Below are 23314 nucleotides of genomic sequence, written 5' to 3' on the forward strand. Positions count from 1 at the left end.
CCCCAACAGTCTCCTCAGGCTCTCGTCACACCACCTGCCAAACCTTCACTGCCCCCGACCGATCGGCGCGAAGACAGCCAGCCTCTCACCTGACTCGCCAGCACCCTGCACGTGCCTGAGTGCAGGGTCACTGCCCTGGGCATGAACCCGGCACCGCCACCCGTTGGTGACAGTCAGGAGAGGGACAGGCGCTCCCGGCACTAAACTGTCCCCGCTCTCCCCCTGCAAGTTACCTGCGCACGTCACTTTGTGCAACCGTATCTGACCCCATAGGTACTTGTCAACTCCGCTGTCCTAAACGCGGTCACTCTGAGGGCCTGGGGTCAGCAGGGATGGTAGCTCTGCTGGAGGCCCGAGGGGACTGGGTGGGGGGCGTGCAGGCCTCCGAGCACCCTCCAAGGATGGGGTTTTTGTTGCGTGTCTGCAGGAACGAGGCCCCCCTGGTGCCCCCGTCTCTTCTCGGTGGCCGTCGGGGCAGGCCCGGGAGAGGCTCACCACCGCCCACCTCTGGGGGGTCTTGACCCGGCCGGCCCGGGGGCCTCAGGAGTGGACGACGTTCTGGCTCTATGGTCGTCTTGGACACCCCGAAAGCACGTTTCTTTCTAAGCCTTGCTTGGCCCTTCTCGTGGCCCCCGGTGTGCTCTCTCTGACCGCTCCCGGGAGAAGCCAGCCCCGCCGGCAGGAGGCACCGGGCGAGCTGGGCACCGGCTTCTGTGCTGCATGCGGGTTGGGCCGATCCCCAGATGGGCAGCTGGAGCGAGAGCCCGGGCACCAGGTGTCTCCCCACTAATGAAGGGAAGCAGGGAGGGCGCAAGCACCAGAAGAGCACCAGCGAGAAGACACGCCCAACGTGGCCATGGCGCAGCAGGTGTCCCTCCTGGAACCTTCTCATCGGAAAGGCCCAGCCCCGCACACGTGGAGAAACGACTCTGCTGGGGGAAGGAGCAGACGCTCTCTCGGGGCAGCAAAGGGCCCACCCGTGGACCCCAGACCCACCCCGACGGTGAAGTGGGCCTGCAAGCCTAACTCAAGATGGGCTTTAAAGCCTCAAAATCAAAACAGAAGACCAGGAGCCCGGAAGTCCCGGATCTGCCCACGCCCGGGGCTCCAGAGACCCGACCCGGTCTGGGAGGCTGCGCAACCACATCCAAGCCCCACCCGCCCCAAGTGCCCCAACCCGCCGGGCCTCCTGCAATGAAGACACACACAGCACTGGGCTCGCAGTTCACAACTTTAATAGAATATTCTAACTAGTCTGTACAAATTGAAAACACCGTGTTCAGTTACAAATGTATCATAAGTAAGGCTGAGCAGTCTACAGCCTGGCCACAGCGTGGATGCCCCTGGGGCCAGAGGTCACACACTCGACACCCACATTCCAGCCAAGAACGGGTCGCTCGGAACCCAGGGCTTTTAAGACAAGGTGAATGTGAGGCTGAGAAACTGGAGCTACCGAGAAAGCAAGACATTTTACACACTACGTGGGAAAGCTGTACTTTCCTGCCCGAGCCCCTCCCCGCGAAGCCTGGCAAACCTGGCTCTGCCCATAGCCCCACCCCACCCCCCCCCCCCCCCCCCGGTCCTCAGCGCCAAGCATGGTCCGTGCGTCCCGAGAACCAGCCCTGGCCCACGGCTGGCAGGAGGGAGGCCTTCTTCCATGCGGGTGGACCACCAACTCTTGCTCGGGGCACCGGGTCTCTGGTGCCCACAGGGTCTCAGAAACTCGAAGGACAGCTCACGTCCCAAGCCCTCACAAGCGTGAGAGAAATAAATACGAGATGAATCACACAAGCTCGCGCCTCAGGCTCAGTGGGCGCCGCGACCCTCACCCCAGCCCCGAGGAAAATAAAGCCAAAGGGCGAGCGGGATGAGTGCCAACCCCAGCCGGCTCTCCCGAGACAACTGGAAACTGCATGTGGGTTTCTTCCAAAGAAACAGGAATCCCGTCTGATGGCGGGAGGGGTGAACTGGATCTACACACCCTGGAACTGCGCCCTGGACACGTGCCCCCAGCGTCAAGTGATCCGCCCCCACCCCACCGCCCCAGCGGTCTGCGAGGCCCTCCCTAAGGCAGGGCTGGGCGGGTCCACTGAGCTGCACCCAAGGCCGTAGGGCGTGCTGGAATTAAACCTCCTATTTCTGAAATGCATCTGAGTTGCCACTGTACAGGTTAAGCAAAATAATAAAGTAAAAGGAGAAGTTAAAGTGAAAATCATGCACTTGAAAACAAGTTAGGCGTAAGCACTTGTCCACACGAGCGAGCGGCGCCTCACTGCTGCTTGCACTCCGAGGGCTGGCTGGGCTCCTTCTGTCAATGAGAGAGAACAAGACTTGTAGAGGACCGAGCAATTCCATCAACCAGGCATCTCCAACCAACAATGAAAACAAAGACTCAAGTATTCACTTGTTCTTGCTGAAAACATGGCCACTACAAATACACTTTAAAAATAGTAACAAATAAGCAGCTAACTTCCCAGTAACAAGGTCACAGCGGGGCTGCCTCTCTCTATATAAAGACATTCTAATTCTCAGTGGGAGGGTCTCCGGGTGAGGGAGGTCCTCGGGTGGCAGACAGTAATTAAACGCACAGCAGTGCCCTCGTCCCAAAGCTGGCAGGCGCCTCAGCTCTGGGGTGAGCAGGCCGGGAACAGCGCTGGCTCCCCTCCATCCCCGAGGTGAACAAGGCTCCCGGCGCTGCCTGGAGCACACCTGCCCCAAGGTCGGGCCCTGAAGCAAAGCCTCTCCTGCACTGGCCCGTGGCGCCCCGACAAAGGACGAGAGGCCACCAAGAACTCCACAGCCAGGCCCCAGTCCTCCCAGGAGCCCCCTCGGCTGGGAATTCCGTCCTTTCAGAGAAGGCGCGAGCGAGACAAGGAGGAGACGCACTTCCGTGTGGTCTGGCAGCTGCGTCTCCTGTCGCTGAAACCCACTTAGCGACCCCATGAATGCTGTGTGGAGGCCAACAGCAGCCTGAGAGACAGGTAACGATTTACCAGTACTTCTTAGCAAATGAATTTACTCGTCAGTAACCTATGGTCTTGGCTGCGAAGATGACAGATTACTCTGAATACAACTTGGCACATCTACGGAGTCTTAAGAAAAACCCGCACCACACAGTTCAGAAGAACCATCTGGGATAACACAACTGACACCTTGCATGGAATAAGCTGGGCTACAGTTCATTCCTTGGGAAACCACACCTAAGGGATGAAAAAGATGATGTGTAAAGGGTGCATAAAGACAAAACAATAATCTGGGGCCCTGGGCTAAGCTCCTTGTTTGTAAGTGTAACAGCACAGGGACAAGCTGGGACTTCCAGGTCTGGCTCGGGTCTCGGCCCAGCACTGCCTAGCACTGGGCCAATGGCACCGGCCCATCACACGCTCACCGGAAACACTGCTGAAGAAAGAGCCTGGGCACCAAAACAAATACCCCAACCAGAAATCCTAGTTGAAAGAGACCTAACTCAAACTCTGTTGTCTCAAGGGGAGACCTGGAGGTGACCCAGACTGTGGCCAGGGGGATCAGACACCGGCCCCAGGCTCTCTGGGGAGGTGCAGAGGTGCCCCAGGACTGGGACATTACTGGCAGGGGCTCGGGCAGTGGCGTGCAGCCTTTTGTGGACGGGGGAGAAGTGTGTGGGTTTCCATAACTGGATCTGCAGAAAGGAAGGAGGTGAGAGAAGCTGAAGCTGAGGGAGTGGGACGGTGTCATGGCTGTGGTATGGCGGGGCGGGCGGCACAGGGCGGTGGGCTTGCTGCTCTACATCCTCTGGGTAAATACATACGCAGGACGTACAGGACGCCATGAATGCAGAGCGGCACACGGTTTACAATGTGCTGTCTCAGTGACATCACATCTATCTTTAACCAGGAGAAGGCATCAACCATCTGTCTGTTGACAACGAACTCCTTCCTTGGGTGCTGAAGACTGCTAGAGGGACGGGTCCTCGCCAAAACCAAGACCAGGACGGGCTGTTGTGAGGGTGGGAGCCGGGTGGGGACGCTGTGTTTAGAAGGAGGCAGAAGGTGGGGCTTGCCAGGCAGCATCCCACCTCCTGAGGGCCACGTTCAGCCCAGCCTGGCACCAGCGCAGAAGCCTGGAGCCACGCATGTGAGCTTCATCACCGGGACACCACAGTTTCGGCCCGTGACAGAGGGCAGAGCAACACTGCACTAAACCCGAGCGCCCTCTGCCCCACGGCACGAAGCTGTTGGAAGCCCAGTCTCTCATGCTGCCGCTCGTCAAGGGACAGGAGTCGGTGCTTCAAAGGCACAAACTAACACTCAACACCCTGCCTGGTGGGGGCGGGCACTGAAAAGAAGGGCTTGCACTGATGGTAGCAAGCACACGCCACCACCATGGCCTCAGGGCTGGGGGCCCGAGGCCCGAGCGCCTGCCCAACAGCCCATGACACGACCCCCTCCACGGGGCGCCTGACGACACAGGCGAGACGGCACGGCTGTGGTTCTGCCACAGAAGAGTCCTCCTCGCCCAGAGGTACAGGCTGGACCATTTATGGATGCTTCGCAGTCACGGGTAGAGTGGGGAGCAGTGGGGCTTCGGGCCAAACCAGCCTGGCTGACGCGTTCTTCAGACACACAGGGCAGCAGGAATCAGACAGTAAGCAGACACAATTCTAAATGATCAGATCTGACCCTTTAAAACAGAAAAGATCCCAGGTGTACATTCACTTCATCTAATTAAAATGCTTCCTTTAGCCCAAGTCTGCCCACCTGCCCCTTAGTCTTCTAAGAAAGCCAGCCGCCCGAGTAAGACAGGAAGGCGATGCAGATGGACCCTCGAAGGCATGGGGCTAACAGACCCCCAGACCACGGCTCTGCGGTGCAGAGACACAGCTCTGCTCTCCCAGGAGCCGCTCCCACACTGCTGGCCTGCTTAGCTCAACGCGGGCAGCCCCTGCTCTCTCCTAGATGCTAACACTGCCGCCCTGGCTTCTCACAGGCTCTCCTGTTTGCACCTTCCTCCGTTGCTCCACAAAAGCCGACGGTGTCGTACGAGAGGGACTTAATGACTGGGGCAGAGCTACGAGGACCCATGACCCCCGGAGGGGGACAGGGCGGCTCCTGGGACTTGCAGCGCTCACTTGGATCTACAACAGGTCCTTTGCCTTGTTCGAGCAGTACGCCCCTCAGCAGCACTTACTAACGCTGCTGTGAAAACTGGTGCCAGCAGCTTCTGAGAGAGAAGGTCCTGGCGCGTTCAAGTTACCCCTTTATTATCTATCGGTCTGCAAAGCACCTGAATTTAAAAAGTATAAACAAGCAACAGACACACGTCGAGAAGAATCACAGCAGGCAGCAGACCTCGTCCTGCTGAGGCCAGCATGGCTGGGGGACCTGTGCATCCTGGTCCCAGGGCCCTCCTGTTCTGTCTTCTTCCCGGGTGTGGGGGGTGTGGGGAGGGGGGGCGGCAGCCCCATCACCAACAAAGCTTTCACACCAGTTACATCTCTGTTACTTGGTCAGCGACAAACACTGGGCTCAGCAAGTAGGAGCCAGACGTGGTTTCTGTCGGTTTTAAAAGCACACACGACAGACACCTGCACAAAAACACTGCTCTTCAGAAAGCCCTTGTCCAGGCCCGCACGTGCTGAGTGCGCCCGGACGCTCCACCGAGTCACGACAACATGGCATTGCTACAAAGCACAGACCAGAAGTTTGGAAGTTAGGAATGAATGGAATTCCACCTTACCTAGAAACGTATGAATGATTAACAGACAAAAATTACACCTAAATGGGGAAAAAAATTGAAAGGAACTGTCAGCATGAAAGAAAATGAAATGCACAAAATTATACAGGAGGAAAGGAGCCACCATTTCTCATGATACAACGGGCTGCAAAAATATCGACCTTGAGATGGGAAACCTCAACACCCAGATCTGTACCTTTAATACCGCAACACTTCTTCCTGATCTTCCTGTGCTTGTACAGACTGTGATGTGACTGCGCCCTCTGAGGAGGTGCACATGGAGGAACAGAAGTGTCACGTCACGACCCCAGGGGACAGGACTAGGGCATTTCGACTGCACGTGGCTGACCGAAGGGCCCTCCTCAGGCACCTCGCCCACTCCCAACCAACACAACAGACCGAAGGCTTCACGAAGGCTTACTACTGACATGTCTCTACTTTCTGTTAAGCTATCTGTGATCACTTGGTGAGAATTCTCTTCTAGAAAACCCAGACGTGAGAGGAGACAGAAGGTTTGGCAAGGGGAGAGAGAGGACAGACAACAGGAGGAAACAAGAAATGGGGAACAGAGCAGCCGCTGTCAGTGAGACAAGCGACCAGAGACAGGGCGCTTGAGTCCAGCAGTGGACACGGTAACCAGCCGTCTCTGCTCTAGAAACCCCACCGTGAGCGTGTGCATCAGTGCCCCCAGCGCAGAGCCGCCAGATACAGACACCTGGGGCCGGGCACGGCGCGGTTCTATCACTACCCGACAGCGAAGGGCGACCCCCTCAAAGCAGGGCCCTAGGCTCGCAGCCCAGGAACTGAGCACAGGTGCGCCGTCCATACGGCGACGCCCCAACAGACAGGCTGGCTTTGAAAGCATGAACATGCCCGAGCCCACACCCAGAGCAGTATCTATAAGGCACACTGAGGATTTAAACCCACCACGAATTCTTCCCCAGAAGGAACTACTGCTGTAAGCATGCATTCATAGGAACATCTGGTGCTATAAAGTGATCAGACCCAGCTATACAATGACAGCTTAGTGCACGGCCCACTTCAGGCACAACGGGGGTAAACAAACAAACAAACAACGTCTACTTAAATAGAGATAAAGATTCTACAATGCCAAGTGATGTTAGTATTCTGACAGCCCGTGATACATTTGGTCCTAAGAGTCAGGTGAACTATAAATTTCACGTGAGCAATTACAGCTTCAGGACAGCGTTAGAACAGTTCTGTATTTAAAATATGTGTCAAGTGGCAAAGTCCCTGATGTACGCTCAGCTGAGTCCGTAAGTAAAAACTCAGACAGGCGTAAGATTAATGGGACCGCCCACTCATCCTAATTGGTTTTGTTTTGTTTTTTTGCAAAGCTTCCTAATTTATTTCAAATTATCTGAGCTATCGAGACATGTCTTTTGAGTATTCTCAGCCCATGTACAATTGTAAAATTATGCCTACAACTCCATTATCCTATCATTAACAAAACAAAACAAGCCCCCCACCAAGCCCTGTCTCTGTACCTTTTCCAAAAACAAACACACAAAACAAAAAAAGTTTATTCATGTTGTCAGTTAAATCATTATCTTAAAAGAATTAAAGATATGGAATGTAAAGCTGCTCTACTGAACAAGTTTATACAAATAAGATATAGCTCGGGAAAGCACTGGAAAGCAGTTTAGTGCTCATATAACACTCAAATTATACACCAGGTGTCTAAACGGCTCCTCATTCAAGTGTTTTCCTGGCACATTTTAACTTTCCTAATTAGAGAATGACAGGTACATATTTGTAACACCACTACCTCAAAGTGGGGAACGTGTTTTAAGAGGTCCACAGTGTAGCATACACAGGCGTGGGAAGCCCCAAATAACTAACCTTGGGGTTAATTTCGGCATCGTCCTCATCTTCTCCCTCCTCATCACCTTCTAATTCCTGCATTAAAAGGAGTGAGAGCTAGTTGAACAGACAGGACTTAAGTTCTTGTGGATCCACCAGCCACAAATAAAGCAATACTCTGATTCTGAAGGAAAGCAATTACAATCATTGCTAGCCATACTTCTTTAAATCCCCTCCTTTGGACACTTCTTGTTCTAGCAAATAACCCTGAAATAAACATACTGCTGAAAGAGTGGATTTGGTTTGCTAAATGGTTATTTTCTAAGATGCATTTTCATAAGCCAACTGCAGGGTCAAACTGGACACTGCTACCCATCTGCCGTGTCTTTCCATAGTATTCAATAGGGCTGAAAGCTTCAAAGGCAGCTTCCCACGAGACGAGTCTAAAGTGGTCCCCTGACTTCAAAACCTTCATCCACTCAAACAGAGAAGGCCTAAAGCAACCTCGGGGAATGATGTCTCACAAAAACCATGTCTTACCTCCTCCTCTCCTTCCTCACCTTCTTCAAACTGAAAAGAAAGGAAACAGGTTTTTAGGTTTTGGGTTTTTTTTTTGCGGTACGCGGGCCTCTCACTGCTGCGGCCTCTCCCGTTGCGGAGCACAGGCTCCGGACCCGCAGGCTCAGCGGCCATGGCTCACGGGCCCAGCCGCTCCGCAGCACGTGGGATCTTCCCGGACCGGGGCACGAACCCGTGTCCCCTGCATCGGCAGGCGGACTCTCAACCACTGCGCCACCAGGGAAGCCCGTTTTTAGGTTTTATAAAGCGTGATGGCAACCTGACCCAGACACAGCCCGTCAAGCGCCCACAGGGGTATAGGGCCTAAGGAGAGCGGGAAGTGGCCTGGCCTCTCAGCAGAGGCCAGTCTGCCGCCGGCACCTCTGCTCCAAGCCAGGGCCAGAACTGCGGGGCCGCTTGCTCACAAGCCCTGCCATGTTAATAGGATGCCAGGTATCCGAAAACCACTCAAAACGAAGACTACGGATGGAGATGGGGTGAAGAAAGGAAACCGTTGGCTTGGGTGTGCGCTGGGTCCAACTGGGAAACTGGTTGATCTAAGCAAACCAGTAGCGTAATTTTATCACATACTGGACTTTCAATGTCATTTTATAACTCAGACAAGGGGAAATCTTTAATCTGCATTTAGAAATGTAATAAAATCTTGGTGTTTAATCTTTAAAATAAGTCAGAAAAAGTGTGCATGGGAGAAACTCCAACACTGTAGCTGAACGAACGTCTCAATTCAATGTCTTGTGTGTCCAAAGACACTGCTGGCCAGGCTCTCAGCCAAGTCCCGAATATCAGACTGCTGTCAAAAGCTAAACAAAACAAAATAACCCTCGTCCCTGGTGGCTGCACTGACACACACACATGAAGAGTCAGCAAGCTTTCTCTTATAACCCTTTCTTCTTGGAGCCCCCCGCCCCCCCCCCTCGTCAGCAACGACTCAAAGGGAACTCAGAAGAGCGCAGTGTGGGCAGGGCCTGGTGCGGTCGGCCTGGGATCTGACCGTGTCTTGGCACCTTTTCCTCCAGGCCTCTGACAAAGAAGACCTTTCAGTGTCTTGCAGTCGACAAGACTCTCACTGCAGCATTTCAGGTCGCACTGGAATCAGCCTCACACAGGCTCAAGTGCCCATTTTCTGAGGTTCTAAGTCCATCATTTCACCCTGGCCCCATCTTCTGAGCGAGCTCTGTGCGGGCATCTCACACTCGGGCAGAGCAGAGGCTCCAGAGTGGGGTGTGCAGCCCGTGGGACGAGTGAGGTGACCCACGTTGAGTGTGGAAGACGAAACCGGGACTCCTCCTCCGCCCACTTCACCCCATAACGATGCCCAGTGTCCACATCGTCCCTAGCGTGTCTGACGTCAGTGCACTCATCTCTGTCCCAGTACCACCGAGCCTCCTCTGCCGGAGCCTGAGGAGCAGCTGGAGTGACGACCACCAGCCCCGGTCCACGCGTGGCAACTCTGGGGCTGCAGCAGACGCAGGCTGACGTGAGCCCCTGGACCACACTGCGCACCTGCGGTGCCTGCACCTGCGGTACCTGCACCAAAGGCATTATGAATGAGCATGGACACGGATGTTACAGGCAAACACACTGTATTGCTCACCAGGAGTTGCTATGCTGCCTACACTATAAATAAATATACATGAGCTGCTAATTAAGTTTTTACACTGATGGGTGTATGATCAAAAAAGTTTGAGACCACTGGTCTAGAGCTGAGTTTCCCATTGTGTGTAGCCACTCGATCTTTTTTGGTCACATTAGATAAATGCAAACCCTGGTTCCTCAGCTGCCAAGGGCCGCACCTTCAATCTCCCAGCGTCACGTGGTGCCAGTCCTGCTGCAGCAGATGGGGCAGAGCACAGCTCCCTCATCACAGAAGGTGCGCTGGACAGCGCTGGTCCAGAATTTGCTGCATAACCAGCATTTCCTAAAACTCAAGTCTGAGCAACTACCTGAGCGCTAAGATGACCCCAAGCTGCGCTGTGCTGTGTGTGTCCGTGTTCCCGGATTCCCACAAGTACCTCCCAGCCCGGGGATGGACAGGCCGCACCTGAGAAGCTCACCAGTGTCAGGCGATGTAGCCAGTACGCCCTGGGCTGGCCCACTCCCGCTGCGTGGGGGCCTTCAGCACAAAGGAGGGCACGAAGCAGCTCGGACCTGTCCAGCAGCCACAACAGACCTCGCCAGAAAGGAACCTCAGAGCACTCAACACAAGGGAGCAAACAGCACCTAAGCACACTTCCAGCAACACGCCACAGGACAGACCGTTATCTCCACACAACAAGAGGGCCCGCGGCAACCGGGCCTTGGTCACGATGGAGAACCATTTCAGGTGACAGCCCGGGGCAGCTGGCCAGGCTGTGCTCAGGGGTCCTGCCCCCAAGTTCTGACTGTGGGAGGGCGAGTTCCTTCAAGCAGAGGGGAAGGTGGCCTGCGCAGCCGGGCTGTTTTTCTGTGGAGTGTGGGGTTCTATTTCTTTGGGGTCGATATGCCACATGCCGGCACGACTCGGCTGTGCTGGCCGTTGCTTGGTGAACAGGAGTTTCCCCGTGTTCAGAAGTCACCCAAAGCCACAGACCTCGTGTGCAGCAGCGAACCCCTGGGTCCTTAGAGGACATTCGGAAACAAGTCACTGGCCGGGCCCACGTGGGCGTGTGGTGCTCAGATGCCTCAGAGAGACCTGCTTCTCCCGCCTCTGCCATCTCCCTGCCCAGTCTATTTCCTCCAAACTCCAGAGGGCAGTGCCCCGTGGACCTGGTGGAGGATGTCATGAAAATCTCAGCTGGGCTTCCCAAGCCAGCACCCACTCTGACCCCAGCGGCTCCCACAGGCCACCTACGTTGTCGTCGTCCTCTATGGCCTCCCCCGTGAAGTAGAGCACAGCGCGCGGCACGATCCGCTCACGGAAGAAGTGTCCAATCTCAAAGTCGGAGGCTAACGTGAATTCGGAGTCTTCATCCTGAGGGGAAAAGAGAAGTGCTAACTTGCTTCAGCGGGGTAAACATCACATTCCCTTGCCCATGCCTGACCCCTCCCCCCCACTTCCAGTGACTCGGCTTATAAAGCACCCAGTGTGGGCACTGCTGGGTGACAGGCATCTCTGAGGTTAGGCCGCATTAAAGGAACCCTTGCAGCCAAATGGCAGGAAAGCGTAGGGCCCAGAGCCACATGTGCGAGGGGGTGAGGCTCAAGGATACGCCTGCCCTCAGGTCCACCCACGGAACATGCGCTTCTATCCCACCCCCACGGTGCAGTGAATACAAATTCACCCTTGGTTTTTAGGCAGTAAGAACAGATTAAAAAGAAAGTAGCAAACTACTCAGGAAATAAGGACCTTAACAGCAAAACAACATACTTTTTTGATAATGACACACAACTTACCAGTGATTCTCCATCCCCTGATGCTAGAAAAAAAGACAAAACACATCTGCATTACATCGACAACCAAAACCTTCTAAAGCCCACGCAGGAAGCTCAGCTGACAAATAAAATGGAACATCTCACTAGAAATTGCCTAAGCGTTGTGCCTCCCCTTGGCCGGCTCCCCACTCCCCTGCCTGCTGCAGGCTGAAGCTGTGGCCCCAGCACCGCCAGGCCCCCTTCCCTCCCCCCACCCCCAATCAAGGGCCAAAGGCCAGTACCCAGTAATGCTCACAGGCCCAGCTGGAGAAGGCCACTTTCAGAAGAGAATTTACAGACATTTAAAGCATTCGCAGTTGGAAAGGTGCACCAGCTGCCCAGACTGTGGCCGTTCAGGGCATTTTTGTTTTAAGCGGAGTTTTAACTCGTGTCCTACAAAACTACAAGCAACGTTTCAGTAGAGAAACAGGAAGCACTTTAAGGCTGTAAGTCCTCAGTGTAACTGAGGCGCTGCATCTCAGCTAGGTGGAAGCTGCATCCCTGCTTGCTTGCAAAGGGGAAGGAGAGGGTAGTGAGGAGCCGCTCCTTCTGCAAACACTGCAGCACGCAGGGCAACGTTACTCACCGACACCCACAGCAGAAGCCCGCGCTCCACACAAAAGGTGAGCTGAGATTCGGTTCCAGCACCCACGGCCCTACAGACCTTGGTGCCGAACTACAGCCCAACACGGAACCAAGAAAACACAGACTTAAAACCACGCTCAGTGAAGCCCAGTGGCGCTTCGCCAGGCATCGCGTCCCCTTTGCCGGGCTCACCCTGCCTTTGCGTCTTCCCTGTCGCCCCTCTGCTGCAAGGTCTGTCTCCGTGGCCAGCACAGAGAGGGGCACGCGCCATCTCAGCCACGGCGGAGCGGGTGCTGGTGTGAGCACCCCTCCCCGTGGGCGGTGGGGGGCCCGAGCCTCAGCGTGTAAGAGCCCCACCTGCTGTTTAAGATGCAGGCTCGGGGCCTCTGGACTCAGGGGCGGCAACAATCACAGCAAGGACTTCCTCACCTGACTTCTGGGCCAGTTTGTAGGATTAAAGCCAAACAGGTTGCTGGACTAGCCATCTTTTATTTCCTTCATTTCAAAAAGCATTTCAGCAGTTTGGGTTTTTTTCCTTGACCACTCCATCACCCCTCCCCCACTCTCATCCTCTATTCCTTTTCATAGAGCATATCACTTGATATTATGTTTATTCAATTACTTTAAAAATAGTGATATACCATAAAATTCACCCACTTTAAGTATACAATCCAATGACTTCTCATACATTTTTAGACTTGTGCAACCACAATACAGTTTTAGAACCCCCCAAATCACCCCCAAATTCTTGAATCCATTTGATTCCATTTTAATTGTTATTAATTATTTAAAACATCCAAAAAAGCCACTGAATTTAGGAATCAAAGCCCCTTTGCTTCACAGTGAATTCACACAGGAAGCCTCCCATGTGTGAGGCTCTGAAAGGGATCTTCCCAAAAAAGGAAATTTAAGAACTACATTTATGGCTGTTCTTGTCCCCAAAACTGATATACATCGGCATCTTCCAGGTTCCAAGACAAGTCACGGAAAATAGCCACAACAGTGAAAAACGATGGACTGCATGGTGATGGGCAGCTTGATAACTCGGCACGAGAGTCAGAGTGAAGACGGAAGCCACCCCGTGGCCCTGACAAACAACCCAAAGGGCCACCAACGGCCTAGATCAGAGCTGCCATTTATCTCCAACTGTTTTTTGTTCACGGAAAATACAGAGAAAATGTTTTCCCCTCATATCAATATTTTAACGCTGCCAGCGGGTCTGGTCTTCGAATTCTCAGGATTAGGAAATTATGTGAAGACTTTCAAGTAATTTTCCTCAAAACCAGCGGCTGAGCCATTACTACTTCCATCTCTCTTTTACTGGGGGGTGGGAGCAGGGAGCAGAGAACAAGCGTCCAAGCTATGATTCTGTCCTAAGTCTGTGTTTGTCACAATATGTAAGTTCCCAAACCCCTTGTGCTCTACACCAAGGCTTGAAGAAAAAACCAAAAACCCACCTGAGAGGGAGGGGAGAGGGAGGGGTGGGCCGACGCCCTGCAGGCTGTAGGGGTGTGAGCAGAGCAGCCACGCGGACCCCTCCCCCTGGGGGCGGGGGCATGCAGCTCCGACAGCTGCCCAGGCTCACCCTCCTGCCAGGACAGGCACCCGTGGGCCCGCCCGCACAGCCACGGCTCCGCCCCTCAACGCTCGCCAGAGGACCAGAACCGCCTTCCTGATGTTAACAGTCATTCTGTGTGTAACCTGGAGTCACAACCCAGCCCACTCACCTTTCAGCGGACTGAAGAAGTTGAAAAAGGAATCGTTGGGGACTTGTTTGGTAATTGTTCTGACGGTGCCTCGGCCCTTATGTTTCTGCTTTTTCTTGATGGTTTTGACTGTTACATTTTTTCCTTTCTTCCAGTCAATGGTACACCTACAGGGACAAGACCGTGATCACGGGGGTACACACTTCATGAGAAAAACTGGTCACACGTGTGTCCAGCAAGCAAATCACAGCTCTGTGCTTAACCCCAAAACAACTTAACGACCTGCGAGCGAGCACTCGGCACACGGTGAGCTCACGCGAAGGCCAGTGAAGGCGGAGGGCCCCGCCAGGCAGGCTGTCAGCGCGGCAGCTCCCGGAGCTGCACAGCTTTAACCCCCAGACGTTTCGCAGGGATCCTCCAACATTCTTCCCGTGACCACGCCCGCTCAAGGGCTTGTCACCTGCTGCCCCGTCACAGACCCCACAGCGCACAGGAAGCCACCCACTCAGGCGCCTGAATTCTCAAGACAACTAGCTAAGCGAGTGGGACAAGCTGGAGAAAGCAAGCAGGTGGCTACCGCAAATACGGGTGACCGGAGCAAGACACAATGTTCCAAGTGTGCTGAGCGGCCCTTGGTGGGGACCACGCTCTGAATCACCCTGGACCAACAGGTAAGCCCTGGCAGTGTCTGAATAGCGTCTGCTCAAGGACATGCCTGGAAAGGCAGGCCTTCTTACCCGATGGCCTGGCCGTGGGAAACAATCTACATTACTCTGGCCATTTAAGTCTAGCAGGATTTTAAGAGAGTTCTGTATTACTCACACAGGGAGATTCATCAGGATAAGTACTTGGTTCAGTGAATAAGGATAACTGTTTCAATCAAGAATAAAACAATTTCCCAAACCGTCTCAAACCACCCAAGAGGAGTGAACTCCAAGCCACTCTCCTTGGTGGTCCACAGGCTGCAATCACCAAGGCGCTCAGCCCTGAGGCCAACCACGCTCATGCTGCCTCACCGTGGTCAGTGCTGCCCTGCACTGACTCATTCATTCACTCAACAAATACCCGCTGAGAGGAATTTATCAGTTCAATGATCACTGCTTCACTTACGGTGACTGGAGATCCCAATGCCCTCATTAAAACGAGGAAATCGGGCCACCACCCCAAACCCTGGCCCACGTAACCACATGATACATTTCCCAGCGCCAGTCATCATATTCCCAGAGAGACTCTTTAATTTCCATCTTTGTCTTTTGGGCTTTTAAACAGATTAAAGGCTTTCTGCTTTATTCCTAACTTCCATCTTACTTGTAAAGTTGTAAGACCACCTCCTGCTTTTGTTTCAGAAAAAGAAGTTGCAGTGGCATTTCCTTACCCGTCACAGTCAACTATTTCAGGACCTTCAAAGGAAAAGGGATCGGCCTTATCTGGCTCTGACTTCATCTTGTACGTTTTTGTCAGGACTGAATTGGTAAAGTAGTCGTTGGATTCAAAGTGGAACTCTAATACAAAAGACTGGAAAAAAAGACAAAAACTGGGCTAAGCACCACTTAAAATCTATGACTAATTAGCGACCGACTTTATGAATCACACAGTACTTACTGGAACCCAGCTCTTCCCTAAGCATGACACCACAGGCAGAAACCATGACTGAAAAGCTCAACAGGTGTTGCCACATAAGAACTTGCTGACTGCAAAAGCACCAGCACAGAGTTAAAGCAAGGCAGCAGGCGGGCAAACACCCATCACCCTTCGGGCCCCGCCACCTCCCCTCCCAGGGAGGACAAGCTCTCCTGAGGAGTGTGGCTTCTCCCTGCCGCCCCACCCTCCCTTCCCCAAGAGCACAGCAGGGCGGGGGTCTGGAGGCAGAAGGCGGCAGCAGAACCCTGTCTCCCTCTCCTTTCTCTTGGGCAGAGCAGCTCCTTCTCTGCCGCGCAGCAAAAGGGCCAAGACTCCACGTGGGGAGAGAAGGGGAGGCACTGACTGGGCCTCTTCAAACCACACCAAGGACAAGTTCACCCTTCACTCACAAAGCACTCTTCAGACCTAGAGACACGCATGGGAGGAATGGACAAACGGGTGTACAGAGCAGTAGTAACAAATCAGAAGATATTCGTGTGCACAGTAACAAAATAAATGAAAAATAAAATGAGACGGCCCCTTTCTGTGCAAAATGTCCAAAGAACACATGGTACTGGCAAGTGTTTTGGGAAGCCAGGGGCACTCATATACTGTAAAGGGCTTTGTGAAGGGCAATTTGGCAGTATCAAAAAATTAACAAAATAAAAAACATTCTGGGACCCAATAATTCTGTTTTGAGGAATGTGTCCTATTTCAGGAAGATGCCTGGATGGGTGCAGCAGCATGTGCAAAGATACTGACCTCAGTCCTTCTGACAAGACAACCTGGGGGAAGTAAGTAACAGTCTAAAGGACCGGCTCTGGGTCTGGCCAGCCTCTGCCTGTCAGTGCTGCGTGATTCTGGGAAGCTATTCCACGTCCCTATGCTTTCGTTTCCTCACCTGCAAAATGGAATAAACAACCCTTTCTCTCCATGAGTTCACTTGAGGATTAATCTATGGAAGCACTTAGAACAGGGCCAGGTTTACAGGCATTACTTGCTAAATGTTAGCTATTTCTATTTCTAAAAGAAGACTAAAAACAAGCCACTTCCACAAGGGGAAGTGAAATAAGAACTCCCCCAAGAGAGGGATGAGGAAAAGAAGGGCCACAAGGGCCTGGGAAGTACAGACACAAGTGGCCAAGAGGATTGGAGGCAGTCCTGTCAGTGTTCAGAAGGGATGGCAGGGATCTGGCCAGGTCTCCACTGACCCCTGCCAGCGTGGTGTGGGCTGGAGGGGAAGGGAGGTCAACACCCACAAGTCACTAGGCTGGCAAAACCAAAGTGCAGCGAGGACAGGAAGGCAGCTATAGGGAATCAGAACATCGGTGGAATCCCTCTCCATGGCTCTCCTGAACCTGACCCCAGGCCCCATAAACCCGATCTTTATCTTGGACTTCAGTCAGTGGAGACTGCTATTACTTGAAAACTGTTGAGGTGGTGACCACAGATGTGGATGGCCCACCTTGGGGACTGGGCTGGGCTAACGAATGGCACTGTTCTATCCCGTCCTTCACTGCGTCCATACAGATATGGACAGAATTATTTATTTCCCTCTCTCTCTCCCCATTTCCTTCTCCTGCCATTTCTCCAAACCAAGGGTGCTACTTCCTTTCTTCATATTTTCCTACTTTTCCTTCTTTCCCTAGGCCTCTTTTTAGTCAAGAACGAGTCAAACACAACTGGGGATGATTTAAAGAAAGTGTCTAACAGTCCAACAGAAAAGGGCCCAAGGACGAAGCGACCTCATTCACACCCCGCTACAGCCAAGTCAGCCATGAACATATGACAAATGCCCAGCCACACTCGCAATTAAGTGTACAATTCCATTTCTTCCGCCCAGCAAAGTAAACACGGCTGCTACTGTCTTTGCCGACACTTGTGCTGAGAAGAGAGGAGGCGGTCCCCAGGCAATGCTGCCCATGTGGTCAAAGCAGACAACTCAAGTCCAGGCAAACGACATACGGGGATTCTCTGTACTGTTGCTGCAGTGCTGCTCTAAGCTTGAAATTATTTCAACATAGAAAGAAACCAAAAAATGTTATTACAAAAAGAAAAGTGTAAAAAGATACCACTAGCATCATCAGGAGTGTAAATTGAACCACCTTTGGGACTTATAAAGGTTTGCCTCCTTCAACCCAGTAATTATACTAAAAGGAACCTAAACTGAGGAAATCATCAGAAATTTAAACAAAAGCTTGGGGCACAAGTAAGCTGATCATAACGCAACAATTTATAACGGGGTGGTGGTGGCAGTGGCATATTCTGGGGAATGTTGAACCTTTTTTTTTTTTTTTGCGGTACACAGGCCTCTCACCGCTGTGGCCTCTCCTGTTGCGGAGCACAGGCTCCGGACGTGCAGGCTCAGCGGCCATGGCTCACAGGCCCAGACGCTCCGCGGCATATGGGATCTTCTCGGACCGGGGCACGAACCTGCGTCCCCCACGTCGGCAGGTGGACTCTCAACCACTGCGCCACCACGGAAGCCCTGTTGAACCTTTTTACAGCCAACAGATGCAGCAACTATTTTCCACCCTGCAGGGCCTACATGAGGTGAAGAGAGCAGTGCAACACTGTCCACACACTGGGATTCCACTTCGCTGAGGTACAAACATGGTGACCCTGGAGAGTGACCCTGAGGAGGGGCAAACACCCTGGCTGTGTTTCCCTCTGAAGTAAGGTGGTTTCATTTTATTTTCTTTAGACCTTTTATTTATTTGTTGATTGACTGATTGATTGCTGCGTTGGGTCTCTGTTGCTGTGCGGGCTTTCTCTAGTTGCGGTGAGTGGGGGCTGCTCTTGGTTGTGGTGCGCGGGCTTCTCATTGCGGTGGCTTCTCGTTGAGGAGCATAGGTTCTAGGCGCGCAGGCTCAGTAGTTGTGGCACACGGGCTCGGTAGTTGTGGCTCGCGGGCTCTAGAGCGCAGGCTCAGTAGTTGTGGCACAGGGGCTCAGTAGTTGTGGCTCGCGGGCCCTAGAGAGCAGGCTCAGTAGTTGTGGCTCGTGGGCTCTAGAGCGCAGGGTCAGTAGTTGTGGCGCATGGGCTTAGTTGCTCCACGGCATGTGGAAGCAGGGAAGACCCCGTTCCATAACAATTTTTAAAAGCGCAGAGACTATGGGTAAATTCACTAAGCTGCTGACAGTTATCTCTAAAAGAGTGCGCAGCGTCCTGTACGCTTCTCTGTACCGTCTAACTTTTCTTATGCAAGCACGCATGACTTTCACAATGACTCAGTCTACCACAGCTAGGGCTCCAGCCTGTCTATGGGCCACAGAAGAGACCGAGGAAAATATAAGACAGATGGGTTGAGGAAGAAAGGGAATGGACCAAGGAAATCATCAAACAGGTGCGTGCGTGTGTGTGTGCGCGCAACACACACACAACACACACACACACACGGAAAGAGAATTCACACCCATCACAGCAAACTACAGCACTCTGCCACAGGAGGCCTCTAGGGGACGCTGTGGCCAAGCCTCGCACAGGTGAGGAGCGATTACTGGGAAAAAACTGACAAGAGGAAGGCGCTGCAATAACCTGGGTGCCGTAGGAAAGAAGGGGCTCCCTCAGCTACCAGAGTGACCCCCAACCTGTGAGCAGGCATCACTCTGGCTGGTGTCCACACCCCACCTGCTGCGGAGGGATGTGTGAATGTCACCTCCAGAGTGGAGCAGACCAGGAAAGGGACAGATACAGGTGTGTGTGCCCCCACCCCTTGCCCCCAGCAGACATCACCCGCAGGCCAGGGTAGAGGGAATCCCGCTCACACTGCTCTGTGGTGGGGAAGTGGGAAGAGACCGGGCCTCAGCCCCACGGCCCTCAGGCACTGTGTCTTCAAAACCTGAAACCAAGAGCCACCAGGCAGGCAGTCAGTTGTGTGGTGCTGGAATTGCTGTGGCACTGGAATGGAACCCACCAGCCACAGGCAGACTGGGAGGTCACGAACAGTGCTCCCTGAGGACCCCAGCTCAGGCATCACCGTCTCAAGGCTGCTTCACAGAAAAGGACAGGCTGGCTTAGGTCAAACCCCCCTCACTAACTGGTAGGCAGCCTACGAGAGCAAGTATTCTGGATAGATGTGTTTCAAGACAAATCAAAGAGCAGGGAAACATTTTTTCAGTCTTATCTATCCGCAGTGACTCCTGAAGGTGAAACCTAGTACATTTCCTTCACTCGTATCCTGGGTTTCTGTTAAAGTGCTGCTTATATCTGAATATGTACCAACCACCCTTTGCAGCCTGTTTTACATACATTCCACCCTCACAAACCTGGGAGACGCTTAGGAGAAGGAGGACATCGCCCCATCTGACAGAGGAAACAAATTAGCCCAGAAACCACAGCATGGCACAGTGGAGGCCGCGCCGGAGGAGGCCCCTCCTGCGCCTGCCCCCGAACAGCTGGCGGACTGAGTGACTGTCCGGCTGTGCACACTGCCGGGTGACGCCCAGGGGTGCAATGTGAGAACACACGTCTCACCCCAGTCACCCAGCAAGTGAATGGCCGGGTGTGGATTTCTGGCTCTAAGCCCTTTACCCTTAGTGGCCTGACCCTTTCTGACACCAGCCAGGAGTTCAAACAATCAGTACTCACCATAGGCTGCCCAGGGTCTGAAAACTTCACTTTGATGTCCTGCAGGTGCTTCAGAATTGGCTCATCATATTCCTAACCATGAAGAGCAGAAAAGAAAGTTCTGCTGAGCTTTTACAGACAACACACATGTTCTCACTGAGTCACTGTTGCACCTACTCCTAGACACTGGATAATTAGCCCTGTTGGAATTCTGTCCTTGTCACTCCCAGGAAGCCACCCAAATTTGTTCAGTCACTAGCAGTCTTAGGGTGGCAGCAATGAGGTGCCACCTTAGTCTGGCACGGAGCACTGGTAACCACCAATGCCAAGCCAGAAGGGCATCGCGCTCATTGCCAGGGGCAAGAGCCCTGACTGATTTCACAGCCCCACCAGCTGCCAGTATAGACAGGGTCGGAAATGCCATCAATTAAGACTGCTGGTCCTCAGCATCTCCTAAGAGACAGAATCAGAAGAAATGCCTGGACAAGCTACTGACCTTGGCAGCCAATTCCCCTCGCTTAGGGCACGTGGTGATAAATATCCCAAATCCAACAACACACACTGTCAAGGACACTCACAAAGCAAGTCTGAGACCTGATGGCAGGCACTACGTAAGAGCCTCTAACGATGGCTCTATGCCTTTACGAGTCATCGTTATGCAAACACAGTTCACCAGGGCCTGTCGTTTGAGAAAGGCCAACTGAGAAAAACTCAGAAAAAAAAAAAATCACAGGACCTGAAACCCAGTGACCACATACTCACGAGAGGTGCTTTATTTGTGAAACAGTCACTTCACCCTGGAAGTCTGGGGACTGGACCGAAAGGATTTCCTGAGGTTCCGCTGAGCCTGATAACTACCAACTTCCCAATTTTAAATTCTTTCTACATCACAGGCAGACCTCGTTTAATGCACTTCACTTTACTGTGCTTCACAGATATTTTGGTGGGGTTTTTGGGGTTTTTTTTGTTGTTGTTCTTGTTGCAACTTGAAGGTTTGTGACAACCCTGCATTGTCAGACAATGGTTAGGACTTTTTAGCAATGAAGTATTTTTAAATTAAGGTACGTACATTTTTGAGACATAATGCTATCGCACACTTAGTAGACAGATTACAGTATAGTGTAAACCTAACTTTTATGACGCACCGGGGAACCAAAAAATTCATGTGACTCACTTTAATGCTACATTCACTTTATTGCAGGGGTCTGGAACCAAACCCACAATGTCTCCGAGGTCTGCCTGCATAGAACAAACCAAAAAAAAAGCAGTAACAAAGGCACCTTCCAAGTCTCTAGACAGAAAGTCCAAAGCAGTTTTCAAAGAAGGCCACATCAGTCTGAGATGTCAAATCCTAAATTTTAGAACCAGAAAACACTTGGCTCCAAGATCACGTGTATCACTGACTGAGCACGTATGCCTAGTTCTAGAATCACCAAGGCGAATGTATCACCAGTATGTTTTCCAAATACGCGGCACTGGGACCTTCAAGCCCACTGCAGTCAAGCTAGCAGCACCACTGGTGCCGCCCCATAGCCAGGAGACGGCCACGATGCTCTTGATCTCCTCCAACAGCCTCATGCCTTGAGGGCCAAGGACCTTCTGTGGTCCAGACCACAACGGAAAGCCCTAAGTTAGCAGGCTCAAAACTCAGGGCCAACAATGGAAGCAACTCAGGGACTGACTTAAAGCTGCTCTCCCTAAGTTTCAAAACTCTGCTTTTGGACCTATCTCGGCCACCACCCACAGAGAACCCAAGGACCTACAGCCAAACCCACCTTTGGGATTTAACATCTGACCAAAATGGAACCTACTGCCATTACCTGCTTCAGGCTATAAACGGCCCGAACCAGATTTCATCACTCCCTGCATACTGCATGAGTACTCAAGAAAGGACACCTTTTGACAACTGTAAGACAAAAAGCAGCGAGACACCCTGCGGCATAAGTACTGAAGCACTGATACTAAGACAGAGGTGCTGGGAGAATGGAAGAGACACCTCATTCAGGCACAGCTGACTGTACTTGAAACCAGAGAAATGCTACAGATGAAGCAGCAGCGCCATCCCTGGGTTACTAACTGGCTGGCCGGGCAACACCAGGAGCCAGGTCTCCCAATCAAGTCGCCTAACGGCACCAAAAAGCCTACCTCATGACACCCCTGCCACCACTCACAGTGTGCCCCCAACCTGCAGCATGGGCATCACCTGGGGGACACATCAGAAACGAAGATCCTCAGGCCCCACCCAGACCTACTGACTCAGAGCCTACACTTCCACGAGACGTCCCAGTGACAGGTACACACACCCTTCTCCATCTGCTCCCGCCGGCATGGGGATTTTCAACCCTTGGGGGTACATCGGAATCATGAGAGAGCTTCTACGAACACCTCAAACTCTCGCTGACCTGTGGGTGGGGAGGCACTGATGCTGCTATTTAGTTTTAAAAGTTGCCCAAGTGACTAACCTATAGGCAGGGTGAGAATCTGGTTCTAGCATATATTACTCAATTTTCCCAATAAATTTCTGGCTCATGGCGTTCTAGTCGTCTAGTATTCTTGGTCTAGTATGCTTTCTTTCTTTTCTTTTTTTTGGCCACGCCGCTCGGCTTATGGGATCTTAGTTCCCGAACCAAGGACTGAGCCCGGGCCCTGGCAGTAAAAGCGCCAAGTCCTAACCACTGGACCGCCGGGAATTCCCAACAGTCTAGTATTCTTAAACCGCACCTTTTCACATGAGACAAGAAAACACAGGCTATTGTTAAGTCATGTATTTTAAATGTTCCCCCCCGTCTGGAAGGGGAGTAAGAAACGCATCCCCTCCACCTTTTCTTCAGTTCTGGCTTACAGATAAGTACTGAACAAGGCAGGCAGCAGACGTAGCAACGCAGCAACTCTCTGAGCCATTCTAACTGCAGCTGTGAAACCTCTGCAAACTGCAGGAGAGTGAGCTAGCTGCACGCCACCTGTGGCCGTGCTCTGATATAAAAGCACTGTGCTGACCCGTCTAGAATAAGTCCAAATGCAGAGATGGCCCCCTCTGTGGACTTCTGAGCAGTACCTGTTTCTGAATTCTGGAAACTTCTACCATAACTGAGCTCAGGGAAAGTCACATTTGTTACCTTTTAATTGGTTCACCATTTCATTAGAGAAAGCTCAACAAGGCAAGACAAAGTTTGACCATTCCCATTAAAAAAAAAAGACTTTTTCAAGGAAAATGATTAGAAATTATTAGCAACTTGTTAAATACTTGTACAACTAGCAAGGTGGCACAATAGGCCCATTTCAAATTTCAAAAATCAATCAAAACAGAAGACTGCGTGCCAGCGAGCGTG

The 23314-nt window shown here is 52.5% G+C and overlaps 1 protein-coding gene, 1 long non-coding RNA gene and 1 other non-coding gene across 20 annotated transcripts in view; 1 reads left to right on the forward strand and 2 right to left on the reverse strand.

The window, feature by feature from the left end:
* Positions 1–23314, reverse strand: part of NAP1L4 (nucleosome assembly protein 1 like 4) — a 73780-nt gene that overhangs the window by 8214 nt on the left and 42252 nt on the right. For 11 of the 14 annotated variants that reach the window (XM_022591084.3, XM_022591088.2, XM_022591089.2 and 8 more), the window contains 8 exons: positions 20007–20078; positions 15172–15311; positions 13818–13963; positions 11488–11510; positions 10946–11065; positions 8077–8106; positions 7576–7632; positions 1219–2308 (listed from right to left, as the gene is read on the reverse strand). In XM_022591084.3, coding sequence (XP_022446792.1) covers positions 2270–2308; positions 7576–7632; positions 8077–8106; positions 10946–11065; positions 11488–11510; positions 13818–13963; positions 15172–15311; positions 20007–20078 — 627 coding nt within the window. In that variant the 3' untranslated portion in view covers positions 1219–2269. Of the gene's footprint in view, positions 1–1218; positions 2309–5715; positions 5754–7575; positions 7633–8076; positions 8107–10945; positions 11066–11487; positions 11511–13817; positions 13964–15171; positions 15312–20006; positions 20079–23314 lie in introns of those variants that run through there. The other 3 variants (XM_089914329.1, XM_089914327.1, XM_089914330.1) reach the window with 3 other exon arrangements.
* LOC149748661 (uncharacterized) lies at positions 13388–23079 on the forward strand. Of its 5 annotated transcripts, none has more exons than XR_016393724.1 (4): positions 13388–13867; positions 13952–14467; positions 15143–17625; positions 17725–23079. It is a non-coding gene; the product is annotated as an uncharacterized LOC149748661 (long non-coding RNA). The 5 variants fall into 5 exon arrangements; XR_016393723.1 differs by lacking the exon at positions 13388–13867 and having other exon boundaries at positions 13924–14467; positions 17725–18091; positions 21187–23079; XR_016393722.1 differs by lacking the exon at positions 13388–13867 and having other exon boundaries at positions 13924–14467; positions 17725–18021; positions 21187–23079.
* Positions 19243–19369, reverse strand: LOC115804180 (small nucleolar RNA SNORA54). Its single transcript, XR_004025032.1, has one exon. It is a non-coding gene; the product is annotated as a small nucleolar RNA SNORA54 (small nucleolar RNA).

Source organism: Delphinapterus leucas, chromosome 7 (genome assembly GCF_059928025.1).
Source record: "Delphinapterus leucas isolate spDelLeu-1000000601 "Yukka" chromosome 7, BTC_Dleu_Yukka2, whole genome shotgun sequence".
In the NCBI taxonomy this organism is placed as follows: Eukaryota; Metazoa; Chordata; class Mammalia; order Artiodactyla; family Monodontidae; genus Delphinapterus; species Delphinapterus leucas.